Consider the following 19,152-nt stretch of genomic DNA (forward strand, 5'->3'; position numbering starts at 1 on the left):
GATGAGAGCTGCGAAGCAAATGTAGAGAAAAACCACTCAATTTGAAGGAGAATTGATAGCTCAGGAGATAAGGCAATGACCACATGGAAAGTTGTACTGAGAGGCAACTGGAAGTGTAAGAAGAATAGATGACATATCTAAAGAAAACCAAGTAAATGAAAACACAGGTAATCTTTAACTTCAAGGAATAAAAAGTAAAATAAAAAGATATGGGTACACAATGCTCCCAATGATGCTGCAAATGAAAGAAGGCATGAAAGGGCCTCAGAGATGTACAAGAGATAAAATCTAATCCAACCTAAAAAGGAGTCAACTGATAATGTCTAAAGCCAATTAATCAAAGTATAGTAGAATATAAATTAAAGGAAGAAGAGACAAAGAGTTGAAAATGGTTGCTTATTGCTATAGTAATCAAAACAGTATGGTATTGGCAGAAAAACAGACACACAGATCAATGGAACAAAATTGAGAGCCCAGAAATAAACCCACACATATATTAACAATTAATCAGACAAAAGGGCAAAGAACAGAAAATGGAGAAAGGATAGTCTTGTCAGTAAGTGGTGTTGGTAAAACTGAATAGCCAAATGCAAAATGATGAAACTAGGCCACTATCTTACACCATATATAAATATCAAGTCAAAATGAATTAAAGGCTTAAGTATAAGACCTGAAGCCATAAAAACTCTCACTAGAAAATATAGGTGATATGCTTTTCAATACTGTCTTACTAATTTCTTTCTGAATATGTCTCTTAAGACAAGTGAAACAAAGCAAAAATAAGCAAATGATACTACATCAAACTAAAATGCTTCTGCACAGCAAAGGAAACCATCAACAAAAGGATAATCTATAGAATGGGAGAAGATATTTGCAAATCATATATCCAGTAACGGGTTAACATCCAATATATATAAAGAACTCATACAACTCAACAAAAGCAAAGCAACCTAATTTAAAAATGAATGGAGGGGACCTACTGTATAGCATGTGGAACTCTGCTCAGTATTATGCAGCAGTGTAGATGGGAGGGGAGTTTGGAGGAGAATGGATACGTGTATATGTATGGCTGAGTCCCTTCGCTATTCACGGGGAACTATCACAGCATTGTTAATCGGCTATACCGCAATACAAAATTTAAAAATTTAAAGACATGAACAGAGGGGGATTCCCTGGTGGTGTAGTGGCTAAGACTCTGAACTCCCAATGTAGGGAATCCAGGTTTGATCCCTGGTCAGGGAACTAGATCCCACATGCTATAACTGGGAGTTCACATGCCATATAGTTAAGAGTCTGTATGCCACCGCTGAAAGACTCCACATGCCACAACTAAAGATTCTGCATGCTACAACTAAGAGCTGACGCAGCCAAATAAATAAATAATAAAAGTAAAATGAACATAGGATCTGAACATTTTCCCAAAGAAGACAAAGAGATGGCCAACAGCCACATGAAAAGATATTCAAGCATCACTAATTTTTAGAAAATGCAAATCAAAACCACGATGAGATATGACCTCACACCCATTAGAATGGCTATTATCAAAAAAGTCAAGAAATAACAAATTTTGGAGAGGATGTGGACAAAAGGGAATCATACACTGTTCATGGGAATGTAAATTTTGGAGCCACTATAGAAAATAACATGAAGATTCCTCAAAAAAACTAAGAATAGAACTACCATATGATCCAGCTATTTCATTTCTGGATATTTACTTGAAGAAAATGAAAACACCAATTTATAAAGATATATGTACCCTATATTCATTGCAGCATTACTCAAAATAGCAAAGATACAGAAATGACCTAAGTGCCCATTGACAAATAAATGGACAAAGAAGATAACACACACACACACACACACACACACACACCCCGGAATACTACGCAGCATAAAAAAGATGAAATCTTTCTCTGTGCTACAACAGACCTTGAGGATATTATCCTAAGTGAAATAAGTCAGGGGGAGAAAGACAAATACTGTATGATTTCACTCATATGTAAAATATATTAAAAAAAAAGACAAAGAAACAAAAACATATAGCTTTAGAGAACAGAGTAATGGTCATCAGAGGAAAAGAAGTGTAGGGGCAGGGCATAATGTGTAAGAGGGGTCACCTGTGTAAGAGAAAACTAAACTTGTGGTGAGCACACCATAGTGTACACAGAAGTCAAAATATAATGAACACATGAAACTTAATAAGGTTATAAACAAATATTACTTCAAAAAAGTCTCCTTATTGCAAAATGAACTAGGAAAATGAGGAGACAAAGTACAGAAAACGACTGTATTTTCTTATAAACCTTTTAGTACTATTGATTTTGAATCAAGGTCATAGATTATTTTTAAAAGAGTGGATTTTAAAAGATCAGTAAAATAGAGTTCTTGCAAGTATCCTAAATAATAAAAAAGGAAATAAAATACTAAATATAATAACACATATATAACTAAACATAAATTATGCAATGAAAATATAATACCAAAATGTTTGCAAATCCAGATAAAATAAATGGTTTTTTAAAATAAAATACAAATTACTTTAAACAGAAACAAAACTCACAGATTAATAACCCAAAGTAAAATGGAAAGAGTCATAAATTTACTACCCAAACCCAAACCATTTAAAAGGCAAGTCGTAATAAAGCATGTATAAACAGATGATAATATGATTATAAAAACAATTCTGTTGCATAAAAATAGAAAGCTTCCTAATCCATACTACAAGGCCAGAACAGTTTACTATCAAAGCCACATAAGCTAAACACACACATACATGCACATACACAGAACAGCATGAGCCAGGAAAAATCCTAAAACAATGTTGGCTCATCAAATCTACCTGTGCTTTAAAACAATATGTAATGGTTAAATGTCATTTATATCAAGAATTCAATAATTAAAAAGCTAAAGAATAAAAGCACAATTTCACAGATGTCAAAAGTACTCTAAAATATGAAAGAATTAAAAAAAATAAAACTTTTTTCATCCAAAAAATGGAGCATTTACCCCAAGTTGACATCAACCATCATAGTTAAAGATGAAATATTAGGAGCACTTCCACAGACAAGAGTGATACCTGCATGCTATTATTAATTTTAACAGTATTCATTGCATACTCTTAGAATGTCTGTTATGTGAACACATACTTAAATCAGGTGAAGGGTAGAGGATGGGAGTGGTAGAAAGTGTTCCAAAAAATATTGTGGGAAAAGAGCAAAGACCTTGAAACTGGAAGGGTTATTTAATTCACAAGAAACTGAAAAAAGGCCAGTTACTCTGCAGGGTGGACAGCATTATTGTCAAGCAGTTTGCAAATAAACAACAGGTCCTCAACCGATATTTGTTGACTTTGGGATGGAGACTTCATTGTCTTATATATTCTTTACTATAAATCTTAAAAACAAGAGATTTTCTTAGGATTAACTCCTGTATGGGAACCGGAGTTTAATTTTGTGTACATAAATTATAAGAAAACAGCTGATTTATTTTTCTGCGAGTGCAGACTCACAGAGAGGGAAACGATGTAAGGAGTTACTAGGTGTACTGTGGCTAGTTGAGGGGAAAAAGTGAAATAAAACAGCAAAGAAACTTGGGGAAAAAAAATCCCTCCTACTTCAGTTCCTTTAATCCGCCATCTTTTTGTTTTATTCTTAAAATCGGGAATAACACCCACAAAACGCAAGGTGGCGCTGCAGGCTAAAAAGAGGAAAGAAAAAACTTGCATAAAGGATGTTGCGATGCCAGCGTTTAGAGGAAAGCTGGCCAGACTAGAACAGTAGAGAAAAGGAAACCGTGGTAAGAGGAGTTGAGTAAAATGGGAATTCCTCCCTACAAACATTGCTGTTATCCAGTTCATTTCTAAGGATTCGATTGATGCCATTTCTGAGTTGCTTAAGAACGGGACAAAGTGTTTTTGAAAGTGGTTAAACGAAGAATGGACGCCAGAGTGGAATGTGCTGTGCAGCAAAGGCAAGTCCTCTTTCTTTGTGTATTTCTGGGAATGTCCTGGGCTGCTGAGGAACCGCTAGAGTATTTTGTGGAGGAGGAAGCTGAGAGAGGCACCTTTCTGGCCAATCTAGCACATGACCTGGGGTTGGGGATGGAGGAACTATCAGCCCGGGAGCCTAGAATCATCTCAGACCAGAAAATAGGATTTTTACTACTCGATCCGCTTACTGGTGATTTATCTCTAAATGAGAAATTAGACCGAGAGGAATTGTGCGGCCCCAAAGAGCCTTGTGTGCTGCCGTTCCAGCTGTTAATGGAAAAGCCTTTTGAGATTTTCCGTGCTAAATTATGGGTTAGAGATATCAATGATCATTCTCCAGTATTTCTGGATAGAGAGATTCCCTTGAAAATATTAGAAAGTACCACCCTAGGGGCGGCATTTCTTCTACAAAGTGCACAAGATTCAGATGTTGGAACCAATAACGTGAGAAACTACACCATCAGCCCAAATGCCTATTTCCACATTAATGTTCATAATGGTGCAGAGGGGATTATCTATCCTGAATTGGTCCTGGATAGGTCGCTAGATCGAGAAGAGGTGCCTGAGCTCAGTTTAATCCTCACCGCCTTGGATGGTGGCTCTCCGCCCAGATCCGGGACTACCATGGTGCACATCCTGGTTTTGGACACAAATGACAACGCGCCTGAATTTGTACAGCCTCTCTACAAGGTGCAGCTGTGTGAGGATAGCCCTGTGGGCTCTCTGGTTGTCACTGTCTCAGCTAGAGATTTAGATACGGGAAGTAATGGGGAAATAGTTTATGAATTTTTTTATGCTACTGAAAGAATGCTCAAAACATTTCAAATCAATCCAAGATCCGGCAGTGTTTATCTCAAAGCGGAATTGAACTATGAGGTAATGCAAACTTACACATTAACTATTCAGGCCAAAGATGGCGGAGGACTTTCTGGAAAATGTACCGTGGTGGTCCAGGTAACAGATATAAACGACAATCCACCAGAACTACTCATGTCATCACTTACTAGCCCAATTAAAGAAAATTCACTTGAAACAGTCGTCGCTGTTTTTAGGATTCGAGACAGAGATTCGGGCAACAATGCAAAGATGGTGTGTTATATCCAAGAAGATCTCCCCTTCGTCCTGAAGCCATCTGTAGAGAATTACTACACCTTGGTAACGGACAGTCCACTGGACAGAGAGGAAAGAGCCGAGTACAACATCACCATCACGGTCACTGACATGGGAACTCCCAGACTGAAAACCGAGCACAACATAACCGTGCTGGTGTCCGACGTCAACGACAACGCCCCCGCCTTCACCCAGACCTCCTACACCCTGTGGGTCCGCGAGAACAACAGCCCCGCCCTGCACATCGGCAGCGTCAGCGCCACAGACACAGACGCGGGCGCCAACGCCCAGGTCACCTACTCGCTGCTGCCTCCGCCCGACCCGCACCTGCCCCTCGCCTCCCTCGTGTCCATCAACCCCGACAACGGCCACCTCTTCGCCCTCACGTCCCTGGACTACGAGGCCCTGCGGGCCTTCGAGTTCCGTGTGGCCGCCGCCGACCGCGGCTCGCCCGCGCTCAGCAGCCAGGCGCTGGTGCGCGTGCTCGTGGAGGACGCCAACGACAACGCGCCCTTCGTGCTCTACCCGCTGCAGAACGCCTCGGCGCCCTGCACCGAGCTGGTGCCCAGGGCGGCCGAGCCCGGCTACCTGGTGACCAAGGTGGTGGCGGTGGACGGCGACGCGGGCCAGAACGCCTGGCTGTCGTACCAGCTGCTCAAGGCCACGGAGCCCGGGCTGTTCGGCGTGTGGGCGCACAACGGCGAGGTGCGCACGGCGCGGCTGCTGAGCGAGCGCGACGCGCCCAAGCAGCGGCTGGTGGTGCTGGTCAAGGACAACGGCGAGCCGCCGCTGTCGGCCAGCGTCACGCTGCACGTGCTGCTGGTGGACGGCTTCTCGCAGCCCTACCTGCCGCCCCCGGAAGCGGAAGCGGCGGCCGCGGCGCCGGCCGACCCGCTCACCGTCTACCTGGTGGTGGCCTTGGCGTCCGTGTCGTCGCTCTTCCTCTTCTCGGTGCTGGTGTTCGTGGCGGCGCGGCTGTGCAGGAGGGGCGGGGCGGGCTCGGCGGGTCGCTGCCCGGTGCCCGAGGGCCACTTCCCGGGCCACCTGGTGGACGTCAGCGGCACGGGGACCCTGTCCCAGAGCTACCAGTACGAGGTGTGTCTGATGGGAGGCTCTGGGATTGGCGAGTTCAAATTCCTGAAGCCGATTCTCCCCAATCTCGCACCCCAGAGCATAGGCAGGGAAGTGGAAGACTATCTCTCATATCGGAATGATTTGGGTTTGTGATAAAAATGAAAAATACCGTTATTGTATCTGTGAATATATTACTGTTAAGAAATTTATCTCAATTTTACCTGTAGAGGAGTACTTTCACATCATTGCAGGTATTCCTAAGGTCAAAGAATGAATTTCTTCACACAGGAAAGGATTCACCTTTAGCCCTAAAAACACAAAGCATGGATTGGGTATTGTCATTTTTTGCCTCAATTATGCTTTGTGTGCAGTCTGTTACATGACAAATCTTGTTTGACACGTTTTAAATTGGAATTCACTGTCTTCAAATATTATTGCTACTTTTATTTTCTGAGTTGATTAGAGTGCTGTGCAAGTACCTAAATTAAAAAAAATACCATGCAATATATACTTATTTTGACATTTTCAATTTTAGAAATAAACCTATGATGGGAGGTATTTTAGAAATGAGCAAACGTATGTTCATAGAGGTTCTGTGAGTTCACAAAGGTCACCAACTAATAAATGGCAGAGCTAAGCATCTCTTATAAATCTGATTCTGGGGCCTTATTGTGATGCTATACTGTTTTCTCTTGTTAGGTATCACCTGGCAAGTTTCTGCCTAATTAAAGAGAAATCTTTTTCTCATATCTCCGTACAGTCTTTTCTGTATTTGTAAAGAATAAGATGTGTACTGTGGTTTTATTTTCTTATAAACTAACAATACAGTTTTTGTGGATAATAATTCAGAAATAACTCAAGTATTATTTTTAAAGCTCTGACCTAACCAAATCTCAAAAACAATTGAAAGATCTGTGTCTTCTTTTTGTTATCTGAACTCATGACCTGCATTTCATAGAAAAGATTAATGACCATGAATAGAAATACAATTATTAATTTTAATCACTTATTTCCCTCCCATTGCAGTAATTTTCCTACATTAGCCCCTATTTGCTCTTTTTAACACATTTTCCCTTTAAATTGAAAGTTTATTTTTAAAGTTATATTCAATATACTTAAATGCTGAATCAGGAAAAGGGGAGGAACAGAATTTTACACAATGAGAGAAAGTAAGACATACCATCCAAATGTAATGGATGGTGGATCTTTGAATTTTGATTCAATGAGTACAACTTAGAAATAATTAGAAAAGTCTGACTATAAACTGGTATTAAACAATATTAATTTCTTAGGTGTGATAAGGTCACTGTAGTGTTTCTTAAAAACTGAAACTTAGAGATATATAATAAAATTTTTACAAGTGAAAATTTAGTTTGTCTGGGACGTAAAAATGTTGGGGATATACGGTAAACAATTATGGCAAAATATTAATACCTGTTCTAACTAGCTACGAGTACCTGGGAGTTCGTCATACTACTCTCCTTCATTATGGGGTTTGAAATTTTTCAAAAATAGATTTTTTTAAATGGACAGTGTAACGATTTTTGGACACAGTAGGTGAAGTAAAGAGTGGGATGATTTGAGAGAAGAGCATTGAAATATATATATTATCATATGTAAAATAGATAGCCAATGGGAAATTCTCGATGTATGGCTTAGAGAACAAGTCAGTGCTCTGTGACAACCTAGAGTGTTGCGAAGGAGAGGGATGTAGGGACATTCAAGAAAAAGGGGACATGTGTATACCTAATGTTAATTCATGTTGATGGCAAAAAAAATCACAATATTGTAATTATCTCCTAACTTAAAAAAAAAATGGAAAAAACTGACACTGTAAGAAGTGGAATGAAAACTAGAACACTTGTGAGATACACACTCATCAATATGATCACAGATTATACATCTACAAAACAAACTCTCCAGCCTTTTTGTTTCATCATATGATATGATAACATCTATCTGAAATAATGCTGCTCATGAATTTTTCTGCCATGTGAATCTTGTTTTTCTACTCATGGCAATGGACTAATGCAAACTGAGCTACCTGATGTCATCAAATTACATGCCTGGTGTATGTGTGTATAAGGTTAATTTTTTTCTGCCTCAGTTTCCTCATCTGTAAAGTGGGGAACTCACAGCAGCCCAAGGGGTAAGTACCTTTAATATCATCACATTAGACAGATGAGGAAACTGAGGCACTGGTTAAATAATGTGTCCAAGGTTTATAGCTACTAATTATCCCCATAGTTCATGGCAATAAAAGTGTACAATTCTCAAAGTTTTCTGTGTTACTATACACATTTAAATTTCTGCATAGTCTTTCTTATCAGACTGTCACATATATTCTTTTGCTCCAAACTGAATTAGCATTATTGAAAGTAGCATTATTGAAAGTAGTCAATCTACTATCATTTCTCCTGTATGGCCCTCAGACAGTTGTCTGAACCTTAGGATGTGGGAAATAGTAAAAATAGTATTCTAAGGGAGGCCTGGCGTGCTGCAGTCCATTGGGTCGAAAAGAGTAGGACGTTACTGAGTGACTGAACTGAACTGAACCTTAGATATATCGGTGATACGTACTGTCAAGAGTTGGGAACACTGGGGAGTTCCCTGGTGGTCTAGTAGTTACGGTTCCTTGCTTTCACTTAAGTGACATGGGTTCAGTCCCTGGTCAGGGAACGCAGATCCCAGAAGCAACGCAGCGCGGCCAAAATTTAAAAAAACAAAACAAAACAAATCTGGGAACACTGCATCCATTTCAACCCAGAAAATACAAGTTCCTCTGAGGACGCGTGGTGGCGCTGCAGGATAAGAAGGTACGAACCTAAACAGCAAATGCGGTTTTATTAAAAGCAGAACTCGTAAGCAGAGCCTGAAAGCCAACGGGAAGCTTGGATGTCACAGTAGGAGGACTAGGTCTTCCGTAAAGGGCTACTCACGGAAATATTTCTGAGGTAAACCACAAGACATTGAGGCCTTTACAGCTCAGCGGAACCATCCTCGCCAGTGGCTACTCCGGGCAAGAACAATGGAGGCCAGCAGGAAGCTCGTTTGCAGACAAAGGCAAGTCCTTTTCTTCTTTCTCTTTTTACACTTAGCTCTGGCGGGCTTTGAATTTAGGCGTTATTCTGTGGTGGAGGAAGCTGAAGGGAGCTCTTTTGTAACCAATTTAGCAAAAGACTTGGGTCTGGGGCAGGGGGAACTCTCTAGGCGAGGAACAAGGGTCATTTCCAAAGGAAATAAACTGTATTTGCAGCTGGATCAGGAGTCTGGGGATTTACTGCTAAATGAGAAACTGGACCGCGAGGAACTGTGTGGTCAGAGCGAGCCATGTGTGCTGCGTTTCCAGGTTTTGCTAGAGAATCCCTTAGAGTTTTTTCAAGCTGAGCTACAGGTAATAGACATAAATGACCATACTCCAGTGTTCATGGACGGAGATATGTTGTTAAAAATATCAGAGAACAGTCTTCCTGGCACTACATTTCCTCTGAAGAATGCTCAGGACATGGATGTAGGCCAAAATAATATTGAAAATTATATAATCAGTCCCAACTCCTATTTTCGGGTCCTCACTCGCAAACGCAGCGATGGGAGAAAATATCCGGAACTTGTGCTGGACAAAGAGCTGGATCGCGAGGAGGAAGCTGAATTCAAGTTAACCCTCACTGCTCAGGATGGTGGTTCTCCACCGCGGTCTGGCACCGCTCACGTCTACATAGAAGTCATAGACATCAATGATAACGCCCCTGAATTTGAGCAGCCTTTCTACAGAATAAAGATCCCTGAGGACAGTCCCAAAGGCTTCCTTGTTGTCAAAGTCTCTGCTACCGATGTAGACATAGGAGTCAATGGAGAGATTTCCTATTCACTTTCCCAGGCTTCAGAAGACATCAGCAAAACCTTTGAGATCAATGCCATGACTGGAGAAATTCTACTGAAAAAACAACTTGATTTCGAAACAACTCAGTCCTATGAGGTCAATATCGAGGCCAGAGATACTGGAAGCCTTTCTGGAAAATGTACCGTTCTGATTCAAGTCGTGGATGTGAATGACAATGCCCCAGAAGTCACCATGTCTGCACTTACCGGACAGATCCCTGAGAACTCGCCTGAGACTGTGGTTGCAGTTTTCAGTGTTTCAGATTTTGACTCTGAAGAGAATGGTAAAGTAAGTTGCTCCATTCAGTACGATCTACCGTTTTTGCTGAAATCGTCCATGGAAAATTTTTACACTCTAGTAACAGAGCGACCGCTAGACAGAGAGACCAGAGCCGAATACAACATAACCATCGCTGTCACGGACTTGGGGACACCCAAACTGAAAACCGAGCACAACATAACCGTGCTGGTGTCCGACGTCAACGACAACGCCCCCGCCTTCACCCAGACCTCCTACACCCTGTGGGTCCGCGAGAACAACAGCCCCGCCCTGCACATCGGCAGCGTCAGCGCCACAGACACAGACGCGGGCGCCAACGCCCAGGTCACCTACTCGCTGCTGCCGCCGCCCGACCCGCACCTGCCCCTCGCCTCCCTCGTGTCCATCAACCCCGACAACGGCCACCTCTTCGCCCTCACGTCCCTGGACTACGAGGCCCTGCGGGCCTTCGAGTTCCGCGTGGGCGCCGCCGACCGCGGCTCGCCCGCGCTCAGCAGCCAGGCGCTGGTGCGCGTGCTCGTGGAGGACGCCAACGACAACGCGCCCTTCGTGCTCTACCCGCTGCAGAACGCCTCGGCGCCCTGCACCGAGCTGGTGCCCAGGGCGGCCGAGCCCGGCTACCTGGTGACCAAGGTGGTGGCGGTGGACGGCGACGCGGGCCAGAACGCCTGGCTGTCGTACCAGCTGCTCAAGGCCACGGAGCCCGGGCTGTTCGGCGTGTGGGCGCACAACGGCGAGGTGCGCACGGCGCGCCTGCTGAGCGAGCGCGACGCGCCCAAGCAGCGGCTGGTGGTGCTGGTCAAGGACAACGGCGAGCCGCCGCTGTCGGCCAGCGTCACGCTGCACGTGCTGCTGGTGGACGGCTTCTCGCAGCCCTACCTGCCGCCCCCGGAAGCGGAAGCGGCGGCCGCGGCGCCGGCCGACCCGCTCACCGTCTACCTGGTGGTGGCCTTGGCGTCGGTGTCGTCGCTCTTCCTCTTCTCGGTGCTGGTGTTCGTGGCGGCGCGGCTGTGCAGGAGGGGCGGGGCGGGCTCGGCGGGTCGCTGCCCGGTGCCCGAGGGCCACTTCCCGGGCCACCTGGTGGATGTCAGCGGCACGGGGACCCTGTCCCAGAGCTACCAGTACGAGGTGTGTCTGATGGGAGGCTCTGGTACTGGCGAGTTCAAATTCCTGAAGCCAATTGTACCCAACTTTCAGAGCCACTTCCCGGGGCCAGAAATAAATCCCCAATTTTAGGTAAGTATTCAGTGACAATAGTTGTTTTTAATATTCCAAATATTTTAAATTGATGGTTAAAGGTTTTTCTGGCAACTTACCATGAACCTTTAAAACATTAAACTTACTTGCAAAATTTGTTTTTAAAAATGGCATCTTTTTTTCATTACTATAACAAAATTAATGGTCCTAAATGTTGCCTGAAAACAGTGATGAAGTCAATAGCTGTACAAACCCTTGTTATGTCATAGCTTAGAACTAATGAGGAAAAAACAATGGGAAATTATTGTCAGTTGTATTCGCTTGACTTTTTCTGTATAGTTTAAGCAGTAAGTATGTAAGAGCAGTACTGTAGTAACACAGTGAGCCATGAATAATATGAAAGGAGAGAGAACTGGTACAGTGAGAATCTGGTTCTTGCTTTATTCTGCTGTCATAGCACTTTGATCTTATTTTCTCTTAAAATGTTATACTAATTGTATTTCATTAATATACCAATGTTAGTTTTAATATAATTGTTTTATTTGCTTTTTATTTAGTTTCATTGGTGTTAAAAGGGGAGAAAAAGCTACACTGTTTATCCAGTGAGATTAAAGGGCATAGTAGGAAACTGGCTTTTCCCACTTGAGAAACACTGATCATCTATGACAGAGTATGCAGTAGCCACTTAAACTCCATTCATTTTCTCTTCTTTGGTAACAGATCCCCAAATTTCATTTAGAACATTAGTGTACTTAGTTAAAAGAAAACATTTTCCCAACTTTCTTCGCAGCTATAATAAAGCATTTGACTAGGTTACTGTCAAAGAAATGTGTATGAGAATGTCCTAAGAGAGTTTCAAAAAGGTCTTTAAAAGCAAGGTGATTCATCTAGGAAGTGACTGGGGGAGTCCCCTTTTGTCTTTCTCTAACTGCCTTTGCCTCTTGAAATGTGTGAGTAATATTTGGAATATAATGTCCTATTGAGCCATAAAGCAAAACTAAAGATGAAAATAATGGTTCAAGACAGTCAATGTAGCATAAACTCTAAAGATTTGAGGATCCCTGATAATCAGAGTCATCATGTCATCCCTGAATTGCTTACTTCTGAACTTTTTTTACTTGGGAAATAAAGGGATTTCTATCTCATTTAAGTCACTATTGTTTTAATTTTGTGCTACCTCCAGAAGAATGCAATCCTAATGCTCTCACAGTAAGATAGTGTGTTAAAATATTATATAATACAGTAGAATGCACAAATCTTAAGTGTAAGAGAATTCGATGTAACTGATTTTTGTCATTTTTTCTTGAATACTAATTTAGAGTGAGGAGTGCTTTACATTCATTATCTTTATAATCCTCTGCCAAACCCTAAGGATGGAGAAGGCAATGGCACCCCACTCCAGTACTCTTGCCTAGAAAATCCCATGGATGGAGGAGCCTCGTAGGCTGCGGTCCACAGGGTCGCTGAGAGACAGGACTGAGCAACTTCACTTTCACTTTTCACTTTCATGCATTGGAGAAGGAAATGGCAACCCACTCCAGTGTTCTTGCCTGGAGAATCTCAGGGGCGGGGGAGCCTGATGGGCTTCCGTCTATGGGGTCGCACAGCACTAATGAAGAGACTTAGCAGCAGCAAACCCTAAGGAAGTTGACATATTATCTCCCCTTTTACTTGCACACAATTTGGGAGTAATAAATGAAAAAAATGTGAAATATATTCTAAGGCTACTTGAATTGAGTACCCCAGTTCTTAACCCGATACTATTCCGACAAGCATTAACTGGTAGCACTGTCTTTGAAACTGAGAAAGTGAAATTATTCTTTTTCATGAACTGAACTCACAATAGAAATGTAACTTTTAGTCTATTCCTTGATTTTGGTTCTGTACCAAAGATCACACTGCTCTGAACCAATGAACCCAAAGTTCTTATGGAAGTATTGACCTAAGTAAACTGGGTCAGATACCACAATTGACTTTCATCATGATCCAATCAGTCTGATTATATTTCTGTACCTTCTCAACATACCACATTCATAACTGCAGAAATGAATGCTCCGAATAGAAGGTAGAATTAACCCTGTGGTTGTAGTTTTGCACTATTTCTTTAGTCTTTTTCTGTCAATGCTAGTATACATATTCCTTTTTTGAAACTTTATCATGCACAATTTGTAAGTTCCTTACTCAGATTAGCATACTGTATTCACATTATTAGCTGACTATTTGTTTCAAAGCAGTAGCTATTCTAGTATTACTTCTGAATGAAATAACTAATTTCAGAAAAGTATGAGCAATTATGTGGCAGAATTTTTATCACTAAACAATTTAGAGATTCTGGAATGTTAACAGAGCCAATAGGCTCTAGTAATTTTCTGTTAAAATTAACCATATGGCTTTGATGACATCTCTTAAAAAATTATACTGAAAAAAGATTTAGAGGGTCATAAATAACTATTTTGAAAAAACGGATCATAAGAGCTGAATCAGACATTCTTCAGCATTTGCTCCGATAATGCTGTTCTTGCAGAGTGATGAATTTTTGCTGACTTGGATGCTGGGTGCATGAAAATTCATGTTTATGTGTATTAGTTTTGTATTGCTACTATTAAAAATTACCACAAACATAGTTGCTCAAAACAATAAAAATGTACTACTATATAGTTCTTTAGGTGTGACGTCTGACATGAGTCTGACTGGGCTAAATACAGAGTGTTAGCAGGGATGCATTTCTTTCTGGTGGCTCTAGAGAAGAGTTAATTTGTTGGTCTTTTCCAGCTTTTAGATGCTGCCTGTATTACTTGACTCATGGTCTCTTTCATCTACATGCAAAGCCAGCAACACTCTGTCCCTTAGTTCAGTTCTTCTGTTATCTTATCTCCCTTGATCATAGCCAGGAAAGGTTCTGTCTGTCCCTCCAAGATAATCCAAGATAACCTCTCCTTCACAGGGTCCTCAATTTAATTACACCTATGAATTCTCTTTTGATGTATAAAGTAACATTATTACAGATGTTGGGAATTAGGGCATGGATATCTTTGGGTAGGTGCCCATTATTCTGCTTACCCTTGGCTGTTCGAAAGAAAACAGTCTGGCAGTACCACCTATGGCCAAAGAAAGGCGTACAAAGACGTTTGTGACAGGAGTTTAGACCTTACTGATTAGTGCTTTAGCCCTAAACAAAATATTAGACAAACTTCTAAAGATAGTTAAACAAAAACACTGAGTTTATAAATGTATTATGAATCTTTACCAAAATTCAATTTTAATTATAAAGCTGGAAAATCTGATCTAAAGGGTATGGGTTTGAGGTAGAAAATGTTCTAAAATTGTGGTTGTGGATGTGAATATACTAAAAGCCATTGAATTATACATTTTTGAATGTATAATTTTATGGCATGTGAATTATATCTCATTAAAGCAGTTTTTAAAAAGGAATAAAACATCATTCTCATCATGACTTTTTTTAATCCAAAAACATGGCAGGCCTAATAACTATTCGACTCCCTTTTTGGGAAGTTTTGGAACATGAAACTTTTGGTATCTCATGAAACATGAAAGTTGTGGAAACTCACAGTCCTCAGGCTTAGGTGTTGGAAAGAAGTAATATTCTTTAATAAGGCATTGGTAAAATACTCTTTAGAACCATAATTGATTGCAATTTTGTAGCGTCTACTCATTTATAATTCTATAATATTTACCATGAAAATGATGTACTAAAGTGTATATTCTTCTTAGCTTAAATGGTAATTAAATTATTTTATTTAATCATTAACTCTGAACATTAGCATAAATGAAAGTTTGCTCTTTGTACTTCTGTGCAACAACACAGCTCTTCCTGAACTCATAAAAGCCGTATGGAAATATAACTCAGTGTTTTAAATTGAAGAACACAGTTGACAACCTATTTGGTACGTTTAGGAGAATTTTGCATTCAGTTTTGCATTCAGTGTTAAACCAGTAAAGATGAGACAGAACGCATGGTGGCGCTGCATGTTAAGGTGATAAAAAAGAGACTTGCCTTAAAAACAGTAGCTCCAGTATCCAGCTAGTTTCACACTGCCTAGAAGCTGCCTGAAGAATAGCTTTCTCAGCCAGAGCGAAAGTGAGTGTGAAGCGTCTCTAAAACTATATTTAGTGACAAAACTCTGACCTGCGAGGGCTACCAGGATCTTGGGCATATATGAAGCTCCTGTGAACCCAGTTGTCAGGAAAGAGCAATGGAGACTGGACGGATGCACAATCGCAGACAAAGGCAAGTCCTAGTTTTCTTTGTTTGCCTGAGCATGTCTTGGGGGAGCGCTGATTTGGGGCCTTATTCAGTAGTGGAAGAAACAGAGAGAGGCTCCTTTGTGGCAAATTTAGCAAAAGACCTGGAGTTGGGGTTGACAGAGATGGCTACTCGAGCGGTCCGGATCATTTCCCAGGGGAACAAAGAGCATTTGCAGCTTAACGTTCAGACGGGGGATTTGCTCCTAAATGAAAAGCTAGATCGAGAGGAGCTATGCGGTCCAACTGAGCCTTGCATACTACATTTCCAAGTATTAATGGAAAAACCTTTAGAGATATTCCAGGCAGAACTGAGGGTGAAGGACATCAATGACCATTACCCCGTGTTCAATGAAAGAGAAATTATTCTAAAAATACCAGAAAACAGTCCTACAGGAACTGCATTCCCTCTGAGTAATGCTCTGGACTTGGATGTAGGCAGCAACAATATTCAGAACTATACAATCAACCCAAACTTCCATTTCCGGGTTATAACCCACAATCGCAGCGATGGCAGAAAATACCCTGAGCTGGTGTTAGACAAAGAGCTGGATCGGGAGGAGGAGCCCGAAATCTCATTAAAGCTGACAGCGCTGGATGGCGGCTCTCCACCAAGGTATGGGACCACCCAGGTTCGCATTGAAGTGATGGACAGCAACGATAATGCCCCTCAGTTTCAGCAGTTGCTCTACAAGGTGAATATTCCCGAAAACAGCCCCGTAGGCTCCCTGGTTGTCACTGTTTCTGCGAACGATGTAGACAGTGGACTCTATGGGAAAATATCATACACATTCTTTCAGCCTTCTGAAGATATTAGTAAAACTTTGGAGGTAAATCCAAAGACAGGCGAAATTCGACTAAGAAAACAAGTAGATTTTGAAACAGTTCGCTCTTATGAAGTGGACGTCATGGCCACTGATGGAGGCGGCCTCTCAGGAAAATGCACTCTTCTCCTGCAGGTAGTGGATGTGAATGACAATCCTCCGAAAGTGACAGTATCCGCACTTACTAGCCCCATCCCAGAGAACACCCCTGAAATTGTAGTTGCTGTTTTCAGTGTTTCAGATCCTGACTCTGGGAACAACGGGAAAACAACTTCCTCCATACAAGATGACCTTCCTTTTCTTCTAAAACCTTCAGTCAAGAACTTCTACACCTTAGTAACGGAGAGAACACTGGACAGAGAGGAAAGAGCCGAGTACAACATCACGATCATGGTCACTGACATGGGAACCCCCAGACTGAAAACCGAGCACAACATAACCGTGCTGGTGTCCGACATCAACGACAACGCCCCCGCCTTCACCCAGACCTCCTACACCCTGTGGGTCCGCGAGAACAACAGCCCCGCCCTGCACATCGGCAGCGTCAGCGCCACAGACACAGACGCGGGCGCCAACGCCCAGGTCACCTACTCGCTGCTGCCTCCGCCCGACCCGCACCTGCCCCTCGCCTCCCTCGTGTCCATCAACCCCGACAACGGCCACCTCTTCGCCCTCACGTCCCTGGACTACGAGGCCCTGCGGGCCTTCGAGTTCCGCGTGGGCGCCGCCGACCGCGGCTCGCCCGCGCTCAGCAGCCAGGCGCTGGTGCGCGTGCTCGTGGAGGACGCCAACGACAACGCGCCCTTCGTGCTCTACCCGCTGCAGAACGCCTCGGCGCCCTGCACCGAGCTGGTGCCCAGGGCGGCCGAGCCCGGCTACCTGGTGACCAAGGTGGTGGCGGTGGACGGCGACGCGGGCCAGAACGCCTGGCTGTCGTACCAGCTGCTCAAGGCCACGGAGCCCGGGCTGTTCGGCGTGTGGGCGCACAACGGCGAGGTGCGCACGGCGCGCCTGCTGAGCGAGCGCGACGCGCCCAAGCAGCGGCTGGTGGTGCTGGTCAAGGACAACGGCCAGCCGCCGCTGTCGGCCAGCGTCACGCTGCACGTGCTGCTGGTGGACGGCTTCTCGCAGCCCTACCTGCCGCCCCCGGAAGCGGAAGCGGCGGCCGCGGCGCCGGCCGACCCGCTCACCGTCTACCTGGTGGTGGCCTTGGCGTCGGTGTCGTCGCTCTTCCTCTTCTCGGTGCTGGTGTTCGTGGCGGCGCGGCTGTGCAGGAGGGGCGGGGCGGGCTCGGCGGGTCGCTGCCCGGTGCCCGAGGGCCACTTCCCGGGCCACCTGGTGGACGTCAGCGGCACGGGGACCCTGTCCCAGAGCTACCAGTACGAGGTGTGTCTGACGGGAGGAACTGGGACGAATGAGTTCAAGGTCCTAAAGCATATTCTCCCCAATCTCTCATCCAAGAGCATAGGTAGCGAAGTGGAAGAAAACCCCTCGTTTGAGGGTAGCGTTGGAATTTAATAATTCATAGGAACTTATTTAATAAAGACATTTTCTTCCTCTATTTTTTGTTTAAAATATTACCACCACCAATAAGGTAGTATTTAATTTTGTTTTGTTTATCCTCAATTTCCACCTTTGTTCAACTTCACAAGTTTCCTTTGATTCTTGTTTCAGTTCAGTGAAGCATTTCTCACCAGAATCCCAACGAGTGAAATAGATTTTATAGTCAAAGTTGGTTTTACCACATTTTCTCCACTTTATACATCTTTATTGACTTTGTGTTTACATTTTAAATGTCAGCTCTTAATACTTAAGTTACTAAAATAATCTGCTGCATGTTATCTGTATGTTTACTATTTGATATTTTTTTTTCAAAACTGGTATTTTGGGTGATTTGTCAATCTAGATTTTCATTACAGCAATTTTCTTAAACTATGCTACTTTTAAAAACATTCTCTGTATTGCCATTTACTTATTTAAAATATAGTATTTCTATTGGGTGATGTCTCTTATCTGAAAATAAGAAACATGATTTTAGGATACTGATATGTTTGCAGACAAAAAAGCAAAAATATCATTATTCTATAGTATCACATAGAAATGTTTAATAGTTTGTTGCTTTTAATTTTGTATGAAAAAAATCAGAGATTCCTGTCAAATTTTTAGGGACTAATAATGCAGTCCCATTCAGGCGAAAAACAGAAGTCATCAAGCAGCAGTTTATACCCCATGTATTTTATATTAAAAAAATTCGAGTGTTTTGGACAGTATCAATCCTGTTCCTTGTACAATATTTCTGTTTAATCTGTATATCTTGCTTATTGTTTAGGAAAAGAGATTTCCCCCTAGATGTTAGGGCCTTGGACAAAATTCTCTGTGAGGCAGAGTTTATAATGCTGTTCTTATTTTCAGTAGTTAGGACAGACATTAGTGTGGTCTACTTTTTATTTTGTGCATGAAATTAGATCCCACTTGAATTAAGAAGGACCTTAAAAAAGAGGTCAGTCCCTTCTTTAATTCTGCATATATTTTAAAAC

General features: G+C 42.6%; 3 protein-coding genes across 3 annotated transcripts; all 3 read left to right on the forward strand.

Annotated features, from left to right (window-relative positions):
- Positions 1-3,739: 3,739 nt before the first annotated feature.
- Positions 3,740-8,623, forward strand: PCDHB7 (protocadherin beta 7). Its single transcript, XM_065918728.1, has one exon. It carries the CDS (start codon positions 3,935-3,937, stop codon positions 6,323-6,325), a length of 2,391 nt encoding a protein of 796 aa, XP_065774800.1. The 5' UTR covers positions 3,740-3,934; the 3' UTR covers positions 6,326-8,623.
- Positions 8,624-9,031: 408 nt separating this feature from the next.
- Positions 9,032-15,470, forward strand: PCDHB8 (protocadherin beta 8). Its single transcript, XM_065918732.1, has 2 exons — positions 9,032-11,567; positions 15,355-15,470. The coding sequence occupies exon 1, from the start codon at positions 9,201-9,203 to the stop codon at positions 11,565-11,567; it is 2,367 nt and encodes a 788-aa protein (XP_065774804.1). The 5' UTR covers positions 9,032-9,200; the 3' UTR covers positions 15,355-15,470.
- Positions 15,471-15,496: 26 nt separating this feature from the next.
- Positions 15,497-18,152, forward strand: PCDHB16 (protocadherin beta 16). Its single transcript, XM_065918731.1, has one exon. It carries the CDS (start codon positions 15,743-15,745, stop codon positions 18,131-18,133), a length of 2,391 nt encoding a protein of 796 aa, XP_065774803.1. The 5' UTR covers positions 15,497-15,742; the 3' UTR covers positions 18,134-18,152.
- The last annotated feature ends 1,000 nt before the right edge of the window (positions 18,153-19,152 follow it).

Source organism: Muntiacus reevesi, chromosome 1, assembly GCF_963930625.1.
Source record: "Muntiacus reevesi chromosome 1, mMunRee1.1, whole genome shotgun sequence".
Lineage (NCBI taxonomy): Eukaryota > Metazoa > Chordata > Mammalia > Artiodactyla > Cervidae > Muntiacus > Muntiacus reevesi.

Coding starts and splice junctions, on each gene's coding strand:
- PCDHB8 (XM_065918732.1), top strand. CDS start 9,201: ATGGAGGCCAGCAGGAAGCTCGTTTGCAGACAAAGGCAAGTCCTTTTC.
- PCDHB7 (XM_065918728.1), top strand. CDS start 3,935: ATGGACGCCAGAGTGGAATGTGCTGTGCAGCAAAGGCAAGTCCTCTTT.
- PCDHB16 (XM_065918731.1), top strand. CDS start 15,743: ATGGAGACTGGACGGATGCACAATCGCAGACAAAGGCAAGTCCTAGTT.